This window comes from Panthera pardus, unplaced genomic scaffold (genome assembly GCF_024362965.1).
Source record: "Panthera pardus isolate Hobbes unplaced genomic scaffold, ASM2436296v1 HiC_scaffold_8, whole genome shotgun sequence".
Classification (NCBI taxonomy): Eukaryota; Metazoa; Chordata; class Mammalia; order Carnivora; family Felidae; genus Panthera; species Panthera pardus.
The window spans coordinates 137805118-137816708 of NW_026527013.1; the positions used below are offsets into that span (position 1 = coordinate 137805118).

The 11591-nt window shown below is 37.6% G+C and overlaps 1 protein-coding gene across 1 annotated transcript in view; it reads left to right on the forward strand.

The window, feature by feature from the left end:
- Positions 1 to 11591, forward strand: part of KCND2 (potassium voltage-gated channel subfamily D member 2) — a 484389-nt gene that overhangs the window by 467537 nt on the left and 5261 nt on the right. Inside the window, exons 3-4 of the mRNA XM_019452549.2 lie at positions 7851 to 7946; positions 8797 to 8889. Of these exons, the coding sequence (XP_019308094.1) occupies positions 7851 to 7946; positions 8797 to 8889 (189 nt within the window). The remainder of the gene's footprint in view (positions 1 to 7850; positions 7947 to 8796; positions 8890 to 11591) is intronic.

Consider the following 11591-nt stretch of genomic DNA (forward strand, 5'->3'; position numbering starts at 1 on the left):
ACAGGTACCTAGCCTTTAATTATTGTAAAGAATAGAGTAGTCCAATTAATATGAACTTTGGAACTGATAATTCAATAAACAGAGGCTAGCAAAAGGCACCTTCTGAGCAGTTTTGTAGTCTCACGTAAGGTATATCTTTGGAGATGGAGAAATTGTGACCACCGTTGGCCCCTCCCCCAGGACTTTCATGCTCACAACTGTGGCTCTGCCCACACGTTACAATCCTTCTAACTGGGCACACATGTACATTGTTTAAAAGGACAAAAATCCTACAAAAATCTTAGATGCCCAGGACCCATCCATCTTCATTCTAGAAATCCCTTCCTTGATATAAGAGCATAAGAGCTACCTATAATTCATTTTCCCAGTGGAGGAGGTTGGGGGGGGGGGGGGGACTACCTATATGGAAAACGTAGGAAGTACAAATCTGATTTTCAGATAAATTGAACACCAAAATATCTGTATTTTCTTCAAACTTTGTCATCTGCAACAATCAGATCAGTAAAGAAAGTCTTAGAATAATTTAGAAGCCTTTTTGCATAAATAAATATAGAATTTATTCCTTAGTTAAAGAAAGTTTAGGTTTATCTGGAATGAGGTGATTTGACAAGTATCGAAGTTATGAAAAATTAGCCACTAATTCAGTCAAGCAAACAGTCCATTTAGTAAAAACATCAGTCAAGCTGAATAATAAGGAATATTACAAAACACTTTTTTAGTCCCTGTTTTTCGGCGTTTGGTCCTTTTTTCAACTCTAAGCTCAAGCAAAAGTGTGAAATATATCCAATATGCATCTGAGGGGTGCCTGGGTGGCTCCATCAGTTAAGCATCCGACTTCAGCTCAGGTCATGATCTCACAATTCATGAGTTCAGGCCCCACATCAGGTTCTGTGCTGAGAACTCAGATCTTGGAGCCTGCTTCAGATTCTCTGTCTCCTTCTCTCTCCGCCCCTCCTTGCTCACACTGTCTCTCTCTCTCTCTTAGAAATAAATAAACATTAAAAAAATTTTAAATATACATTTAAGAACACTCTCCTTGGCACATAAGGATACTTTCCTTCTTCTAGGCTCTTCCCCCCAGCAAGTACTCTTCCTGCTTTCACTACCTATCTCCACTCTTAAAAGAAATGCACATTTCTAGCCACCCTTGATCATTTTTTTTTAAGTTTATTTATTTTGAGAGAGAGAGAGTACGGACGAGGGGTAAAGAGAGAGGGGGAGAGAAGAATCCCAAGCAGGCTCTGTACTGTCAGCGAGGAGCCCAACTCAGGGCTTGAACTCATGAACAATGAGATCATGACCTAAGCCAAAATGAAAAGTTGGTCACTTAACTGACTGAGCCACCCAGGCACTCCATCCTTGATCATTTCTTAACTAAACACCGACCTGTGGGTCAATATAGACTTAAACTGGAGCATGTCTCCTTTCACCCCCACCACTAGTAATTGTATTTTAATAGATGTATTTATTCAATAGTATTTCAGTTATCCAGTGGTATTTATTGATTAGAAAATATTTGCCAGGGCATCTGGGTGGCTCAGTCGGTTAGCATCAGTCTCTTGATTGCCGCTCAGGTCATGATCTCATGGTTCGTGAAGTTACTGAGTTTGAGCCCTCTGTTGGGCTCTGCACTGACAACATGGAGCCTGCTTGAGATTCTCTCTCTCTCCCTCTCTGTCTGCCCCTCCCCTGTTCTCCTGCATGAGCTCTTTCTCTCTCTCTCTCCCCCTCAAAATAAATAAATACACATAAAAATTGTTTAAAAAGAAAGTAGTTGCCAAAATAAAGCTAAATTGATACAATGACAGATGGTAGGGTTGATATTTTGAATTAGGGAGCCTACCTTGCTTTAAGATACAAATCACACCAGTCAATCAAGGTGTGATTACAAGGCTAATTGTAAGTAATTTTCATGTATAATAGTAATCATAATTATAATTATAATTTAATAGTACTAATAGCAAAAACAACAACCCTCTCCAGAGTTTCTAGTATATCCCAGGTTCTTTATAACTGTTATTTTTATTTTCACAATCAACTCACACAGAAGTGTTATTATTTCCATTTTACAGATGACTGTCTTATGCATGCACACCTACTGATTAAAGTCTAAGACAAAGAAATTCTGGCATCATTAGAGTTATGTATTTTAGGGATTTTCCTATAGATAATTCTAAATACAATGAGAAGTTTTGAATCAATGAGCCCATGTACAGCCAATGGACAATGTAAGTACAATTTTTTACTTGTCACATAAAAATGTTGGCACTGATACAGAAAGAAGTTACCAATACTCAGTCTTTTATCATACTTTACTCTGGTGGTTGCCAAACTTTAGATTCATTGGAATCATCTGAAATAGAATATAAAATATAGATTGTTAGACCCACCCCTGTAGCATTTGATTCAATAGTGTGGGATTACAGTCTGAAAATTTCCTAAGTGATGGCGATACTGTTGGTCTGGAAACCATACTTTGAGAACGATTGTCTAGTACATTAATTAATGTCCAAATCAAATAATTTTTATACAATTCTAGAATAAATACAATAAATAACAATAAATACAGCCTGAGTATGATCTCTCTTAGATTATCCAATATTAAAAAGTATCACTCAGGCCCTACCCCACATCTCTGTGGATAACTAGATGTTTATCTATAGTTTAAGAACCCCCATTATCAACACATGTAAGAGTCTGGAGGTTATATACTTCTTGATATCCACTCTATGTTTCAGTCTTATTGAATTACTGAGTTCTGCTCTTAAGTCTCCATTCCATCTTCATACCACCTGGCAAACCCCTACTCGGGGTGCAATACTCAGCTCAAATATTACCCATTTTATGAAGATTTCTCTAAATGATGTGGACACCATTAATTGCTCCACCTTCCCTTCTACAACATTACGCGGACTCTACTATCATGTATTATACATATTCTCCCTCTCCTCCATTTGTCTGAGTGTGGTGTCCAGCGTAAAATAGGCACTTAACAATTAGTGAAATGAGTGAAAGAATGAACAGTGAACTCTTGTTCACCTTGACAGTGTCCTCCATTCCTAAGGTTGGGTGGACAGTCCTAGGACCAGTTGAAAACAATATTGGGAAGCATGAGTTTTGTCTTTGGTACCCTCCCACATCTTCTTTCAGTTCTTACCTCTTCCCACCTAGAGAACTCTCGTGGCCCTCTCTTTCACTGACCCTTTCTTTCAGGGTCCCTTCCACTGACCCAATTGCCGGCATTGTTTCTGCCCAGCCCTGCAATTACCAGGATTAACCAAGCTCTAGAGCTGACAGTTTTGCACTATCTTCAACTGATTTCTTCTCTCTCTATTTTTATTAGTATTTGGCACTAACTTGTCTCATTTCTAGGGGAGCTATTTACCTTAACAAATGGAAAGGTTCCAATAAATCCTTAAATCTGTAAAAGGTGTTAACGCTTACTCTGCTACCTCCACATGAGGCATTTTACTAAATCTTAAATGAAAGAAACAAGTCTAAGTAAAATTTCCAGAATAAAAGGTACATGCAGCATGCGGGCTGGTATTTGAAGAGTAAGGAATTGCCTCACATTACAAAGGAGAAAGGTCTTCTCTACCTGACTTGTAAAGCTACCTAGGATACCTTTATTTTTCAAAGGTATTGAAAACATTTTGTGATTTGACAACAACATGGTCCAATAACTCCTCACAATCTACCTCCCACTTCATTTAGAAGATAGATCACATATAAGAAAATTGCTATCTCAGTGGTTTTTGGCTTATACCATCTCTGATTGGGTCCCCTGCTGTTTCAGGGAATACATTGTAAAGTTTATATAATGTCATTTGGTACAATTAAAAAACAATCCACTGGCTAAAAACCACTGCATTCTAGCCTCTGAAAACTCTACAATAAAAGGGTTCCATGTCAAATTAGTTTGAGAAAAATTATATACCATATCCCCCTTTTGACTTCACAGTGAACATCCACAATATGTTGTAAGGAATCCAACAGCAAAGAAACCTATTTGACTTCTGGGCATTTCCAAACTTCTCTTGACCACAGAACCTGTTGTTTGTTCATTTGGTTGGTTTGGATTTTACCCATAACACTTACTAGTTCCTTGGACCCCAACTTTGAGAAATCCTGCTGAATTTAGAGAATTTAGATGAAAACTGAATTTATGAAGAATTGAGATGCTTGGGGGGAAATGTGTTTATGAGACAATTTATTTTTACCAACACCATCGGTGTTTCTCAAGAATTTGAAAATAACTTCAAAGCTATGTTTGTTTGTTTTTACATAGACAATATAAGCTTTTTGTTTAATTAAAAATCTGAAAGCCTCCTCCTATTTTCCAAATAGGCTACAGTATTTAGTGAGACTTTACTTTCACGCCATAGTATTTGCTGGTACTTGACTGTGCCAAGAAGTTGTATTTCCTACAAAATAGGGGTGGGGGCTGCAAGGAATACATTTCCTCTTACTAGCCGGTGATTTTCTTTTAACCTCTCATCTACAAAGCCACAGTTGCCAAGATCGTCATACTGAGTGGGTCAGAAGTAAAGTGATTTTCTAAAATATCTTCATAAAAGAAATTTCCTCAATTACCTACTGAAAGCAAAGATGTAATCACAGATCATAAAAGCTGGCATTATTCAACAGGCATTTGGTGTGGTGCTCCACAAGACCGATTAAACCAATTAACTCATATACTATTGTTGTAAAATGAAAGACAAGTCGTGATTGAAATTTGAGACGGGAGGCTTTTTCTAACATAGTACGCGGCCTAGCAAAATGGCCATTCTGTCCCTGCAACAACTGCTTCTTTTCCCCTAAGCTTAGAACTACTTCTGTAGTAGTGGATGCCACCGTATGTAGGCTTTCCCAATGTGGAAAATATGTGTCATTTTCCTTTGCTGGACAGTATTTTTGGCTAATGTAAATAAATGTCTCATTTGTGAAAAAAAAATGTTTTCTAATACTGCTGCTGAATGCTTGGAGAATAACATATGTGAGACTAGGAACTAAGATACAGGCAATGTAATTGCATGCATTAATTGCAGAAGGAAGGAGGGAAGGAAGGAGAGGTGTAAGAAAGAAGGGAGGGGGAAGGAGGAGGGAGGGAAGGAGGAGGGAGAGAGAAAAGGTGGGGGGAGAGGGAGACCCCCCCCCAAAAAAAAGGCATTGACTGTTTCAGGAGACCAAGAAGACTTTAGGACTTAAATTTCCACAATAATCCCTTTCTGGAAACCAAATGTATATTTAAATTAGTTATTTCTGAATTATTACATCTATTCAAAGTCATTTCCAAATATGCTTGTCATTTCCCATTGTTTTATCAACTCTGGCCTGAAATCCTGTCTGGGCAGCACAGCTTTTGAAGTTAAAAATTTCCTACCTTCCCACTTCATTCTCTAGTGCTTTGAGTGATCTAAACAGTATGCTGCCAACAAAGAGTGAAATGTGTCTATTTTTCCCATCATTTATAAATATGATCTTTGTACAAAGTATTATTTTAAGTTGGAATCAACAAACAGGAAGAATAAATTCAGAGAGGAAGAGAGAAGGGGTAGAGTTGAAGCCAGATGATATCTTAATGCTATTTTGAGAGCTTCAGATGTCTCAGTGCTACTCTTAAATGCTGTGAGTGAAAGGGCATCTTGGTACAACTTTGGAGGGAAGTTTGGTAAAACACACACACACACAGACACCCTTTGATCTAGGAATACTTCTGCTTCTAGAAACTGTCTTGCCGAAAAGCACATCATGATGTTCAAGGCAGGACCCATTGCTTGTAGTAGCAAAAGATGCTTTAAAAAATTAATAGTAGTTGGCTGGTTAAATAAATGGTGCTTTATTCATTGGTATATTATATATTTATAATGAATGAGGTGGATCTATATATGTAGATATGGAAGGAGTTCCAGTATGTAATAAATGGAAACAGCTGAGTGCAAAGGAGTGTGAGGCGTATTGTCCCAAATGAGTAAAAATATGTGTGTATAAATGTATGAATACACACACACACACACACACATACACGCTTTTATCTCCCTAGAAAATTTCTGGCAAGACTCACTAGAAATATTGCCAGTGGTTGCCTCTGAAGCATAGCAGTAGGGTAGCTCCAGGGTCCAGAGAGACTTAACTTGTTTTTGATGTACTTTTGTATTAATAAAATCTTTGTCATATGTATGTATTCATTTTTCATTTTTTTTTTAAATTTTTTTTAACATTTATTTATTTTTGAGACAGAGAGAGACAGAGCATGAGCAGGGGAGGGTCAGAGAGAGAGGGAGACACAGAATCTGAAACGGGCTCCAGGCTCTGAGCTGTCAGCACAGAGCCCGACGCGGGGCTCAAACTCACGGACCGTGAGATCATGACCTGAGCCGAAGTCGGCCGCTTAACCGACTGAGCCACCCAGGCGCCCCATCATTTTTCATTTTTAAAAAGCTAGATAATTTTTAAATTTTTATTTTAAAAAAATCTCAGGGTTCAAGACTACAGATAGTATTCATCTGGGTTGTTTAGAAAGGGAAAAGAAGGGGGCGCCTGGGTGGCGCAGTTGGTTAAGCGTCCGACTTCAGCCAGGTCACGATCTCGCGGTCCGTGAGTTCGAGCCCCGCGTCAGGCTCTGGGCTGATGGCTCGGAGCCTGGAGCCTGTTTCCGATTCTGTGTCTCCCTCTCTCTCTGCCCCAACCCCGTTCATGCTCTGTCTCTCTCTGTCCCAAAAATAAATAAAAAATGTTGAAAAAAAATTTAAAAAAAAAAGAAAGGGAAAAGAAGGAGTCTTTATGGGGTAATTTTATAAGAACTTGAGGAAGCCATCCCAGTTGCTTTCTTATATACACTTGCTAGATACACATCTTACAAACAGAATGTTCATCAAAAAGTGCCCTGCAGGAAGTGAAAACCAGACTCATTCCATGACTCATTCCATACACAAGCATCAGTTCTAAAGTAGAATGGAATACCAGATATCCGGCTAAATAGTTAGTTTGCTTAGTAATATACTTTGGTGATCTCACTGTAACTGTGAACAATTGAAGTAACCACCCTCAGTCTCTAAACTGGAGAACATTCTCTACACATAAATGTTTTAAAATTAAAAAATAATTTTATAAAGCTCCTTGGAGGGACTCATTATGTTCTCATCTCAACAAATTCCAGAGAGAAATAGAAATCAGATAAGCATGCTGCAGTAGGGGCCAGTGTCAATAGAAAAAGTGGATGAATTAGGGATTTTTTTTGAGACTACATGTTATTCGGCATGGGGTCTACATTGCCCAATTAACAAAATAATTCCAAAAAATGCTTTTTGATATTTGAGAATGCAGATACACTGCATTATTATTTACCCTCCATTGTTTAATTCAAAGCATAAATGTATTTTTAAAATACATTTTTATAAAAACCTTTAAAAAAAACTTTAAAAAGTAAGGAAGGAAAGAAGGAGAGAAGGAGAAAAAACAAAGGAAGAGAGGCAAGCAGGCAATTGATTCCTGGAATATATTTACTAATATTTATAAAGACATTAGTTTAAATGAAAATGACTTGGAAGGTCGTATGTTAAGTCTTGATTTCATTAAGTTAGTTTGAGATCAGTGAAAATATAAATAAAGGAATACTGTCATTTTTCTCTTAACACAGTTGACAGAAACAACAATGAAATAACTTGATCTTACTAAAACGACTTAATTACAAATCTTAAATGCACCGACTCCAAAGTAGTTAATTGATCTTACTGGAACAGTTCACGAAAAAAATATATATGCTGACATTAGCATTACACCAGAGTGCCTTCGCTGTTTTAAGAAAACAACTCATGAGTATTAACATTTATTTCTCTTCTGGCTTATAGAAAGCCAGACTCGCCAGGATCCGGGCAGCCAAAAGCGGAAGTGCCAATGCTTACATGCAGAGCAAACGGAACGGCTTACTCAGTAATCAACTACAGGTACAGTCAAGCATTTCACTTTTTTTAATGTTCGATTTATTAGTGTAATATTGATTTAGTTCTATTTAACCATATAATTTTATTGTGGGCAATTATGAAAATGGCTACTGAAACAACAAAAGTGTCATTTTTAAATAACCTTGCCCTGGACAGTCTCATTGGCTGTATGTAGCAGATTAGAACCTGGGCTATGAAATATTGCCAGTGAATCATGACTCCCATTCACGATTGGGCAATATTTCTTCACTGCCTTATTGAAACATGGGAAAGGTACCTCAAGTACCTATTTTTATTTCAAAATTATTTATGTTCCTTAAAATTCATTTGTGTGGGGTTATGATGTCTTGTTTTACTTCTTAATGGAGGGGAACACCATTCAGTGTTCTAAAGCTCACTAGTAGCAAATACAAGAGAAACTTCACTTTTACCTCAAAACTTTCCTTTAATATTTAGGATTCCAATCATCTTGCAATCAAAATAGCTTTTATGTAGGTGAGCACGATCATGATTTCAGGATTATCTAAGTACTAGATTAAAATTTATTATCCAAAAAGAATAGCTCCCAGGCTTTCAAAGGTAGCTGGTAGTTGAATGAGTAAAACCGATTTAAATTTTCAATTCAGGGAGGCAAGTCTAAAAGCTCAGACCGCTAATTTGACAGAAATATAAATGCTGATTACCAAAATTAAAAGCAACTGCACATTTGTCCCTTTTTGGTTAAAAGAAAATTAAAATGCTGCCATTTAATCTCGGGAAATAGGCTAGCTCTCTCTCTGGAAATGTGTAGCTGAGGTTCTCAAATTGTTTGCAAATGAAATAGAAAGTACTTCTGTCTTCTGTGTGTTAACAGTCCTCAGAGGATGAGCAGACCTTCATGAGCAAATCCGGCTCCAGCTTTGAAACCCAGCACCACCACCTGCTTCACTGTCTGGAAAAAACCACGGTAAGGAAAAGGCATGACTGTCCGCCCCTGTACGGAGACAGTAATACCATTTGCTTTTGTGGATACTGAGCGTTTCCAAGTATGATTTCACTGTCTACATTGCTGGAAAATATACTAAAAATGAAAAAAGAAGAAAGAAACCCACAATATTTGAAATTGCTTTGAAAGACTCTAGTGACATTTCAACTTGAAAAGTATTTTAGAGAATTATTTAAAATGTATTTATCTTCAGGGATTATCTTAACTCTAGTCTAAAATATCAGTTTAATGCCAATGGAAAGTCATTTCCCAACAGCTGACTGCAGGTCCTGTAAAATATTATTTTTCCTCGGATCATTAAAATGTTAATTAAACAAAAAACAATGTAGTTCATGTATTACTGACATCTAGGTAAAGGGAAAAACAATAGCAATAACAACAACAAAAAAAGAGAGTAACTGAATATAAGCATCTTTCCATAAACAAGTTGTAATAAACAAGATGGGTAATAAAAACTATGTGTTCCCATAAGAAAAATGACACATTTAATCGCTGAAGCCTGTTGGAACTGACGATTGAGCCAGCACTTCTTCGCTTAGAAGCTTTCATTCGGATCTCCACTTTAGCAAATGTACCCTTTCCCTAGCTGGCTTGTCAAAAGGGGTCACAGTCTTTGACCACAAGGCAAAACAAAACTTTCACCATATTTGAATCAAGTCTACTCCCTCACTCCCCGGAGGTACATACTTGTATTCTCATTTCCAACATATTCCCCATGCATTTATTCACTTCCTTATGCAGTCATTCAACAAATTTGTATTACTTGGCTATCATGTGGCAGACAGTGAGCCAGACCCTGGATACACCATGAAGTCAGGTGTGGCTTCTGCCTCCATCAAGCTTCCACATATGGGATAAAACACAGATGTTACCGGAAGAAGGGTCATGAGTTGCAGAGGAAAAACGAGGCCACAGTGCAGTGCCACAGAGGGCGGAGTCACTAGGGGCTTTCCTGGAAGAACTTGCATTGAGACCCACAGGATGCCTAGGAGCTAGTTAGGCAAAGAAATGAAGGAGCTAAGGGGTGATGTGAGCACCCGGGGGCAGGGTGGGGGGTGGCGGCTGGAAGTTGGCCTAAGAGGAACTGAAAGAACTTGAGGGTGATCAGAAGATAGAGCATACAGAGACTCAAGCAGAGACAGAGAAAGTCTAGATAATGGAGGCTTTGGAGGCATGTGAGTAATTTTGATCTTTATCTCATAATAAATGAAAAATTACTTGAGGACTTTAAACAGGGTAGTTACATGATTATATTTGCATATATATATGCAAGAGAGTAAGCGAGAGGGGAAGGGACAGAGACAGAGGAAGATAGAGAATCCAAAGAAGCATGAAATCATGACCTGAGCTGAAGTCAGCCGCTCAACCTACTGAGCCACCTAGGCACCCCTATATTTGCGTTTTTAACTGAAGATCCATAACTTACAGGATAAGGTCTATAACTGTTAGGATACTCTTTCAAAGGTAAATGGTAACATTAATAATCAAATCTATTTATCCCCATGCTCTTCTCTTTTATTTTCATTTTTTACTATCTTACCTTTTATTTTTACTATTTTACCTTTCAAATAAAAATTGTCTAGCGCCAATTAACATAGTTTAAATCGAGCTACCTACAAAAATAACCAACAACAGAATGACTTCTTCACTTCCAATCACTGATGTGAAAAATTAGAATCTCATGCATTATATACTTGTATTTTGTGTGAGAATTGTGCATGGTAAAAGAAAAAAACAGATTGTGAATCCTTTGTGAGCTATATTTTTTCTATAAAATTTGACATCAAAATTCACTTCTTAATGAAATTCCATCTTATCTGGTCATATTATTCTCTGGACTTTAAACAGTAGATTCTTAAATTTCAGTTACCTCAAAATGCTTGTCTCAGCAAAGAAATAACAAAATGAGTAACTAAAACAATCTATTTGCTATTGGCCAGTGAATTGCTTCAATCGTTTCACTAATATTTTAGGATGAGAGATGGTTATGTGGAACTTGGCATGTGCAAAGCCTTCCATTATAAGATTATTCCCACCTACACAATGAAAAAAAATAGTAATTGAAGTCATTCTCCAGCAGTTCGGACCAAAATTTTTTCTCTTACATTTATGAGGTAAAATCTTACATAGGCATTTTAGGAAGCGATTCTTTATTAAATACTATAAACACAAAATTTGCACTGTGTTTTGTCTAAAATGCGGCATACAAAATGATGCCCATCACTGTTTGCCTCTTGGCCAGAAGAACCATGAATACAAGCAGAGCTAAGAGGAGTACAGCCAGTGATGTATCACAAAAGTAAGAAAGGAGACCTCAGAGTTCAGTGCTAACCTCTTCTGAATCAAACATAAAGTGGCACATTTTGCAGTATTTTATTTATTTAACTAATGGGTCATTTTCTATACTTGGAAATTTTAGAGGAACATCTGAAGAAATAGAAAGTATAGAGGCACCTGGGTGGCTCAGTTGGTTAAGAGTCTAACTCTTGATTTTGGTTCAGACCATGATCTCAGGGTCATGAGGTGAAGCCCCAAGTTGAGCGCCACATCAGGCTCTGCACTGAATGTGGAGCCTGTTTAAGATTCTCTGCCTCCCTCTCCCTCTGCCCCTCTCCTCTGCTGGCACTCTCGAAAGAAAGAAAGAAAGAAAGAAAGAAAGAAAG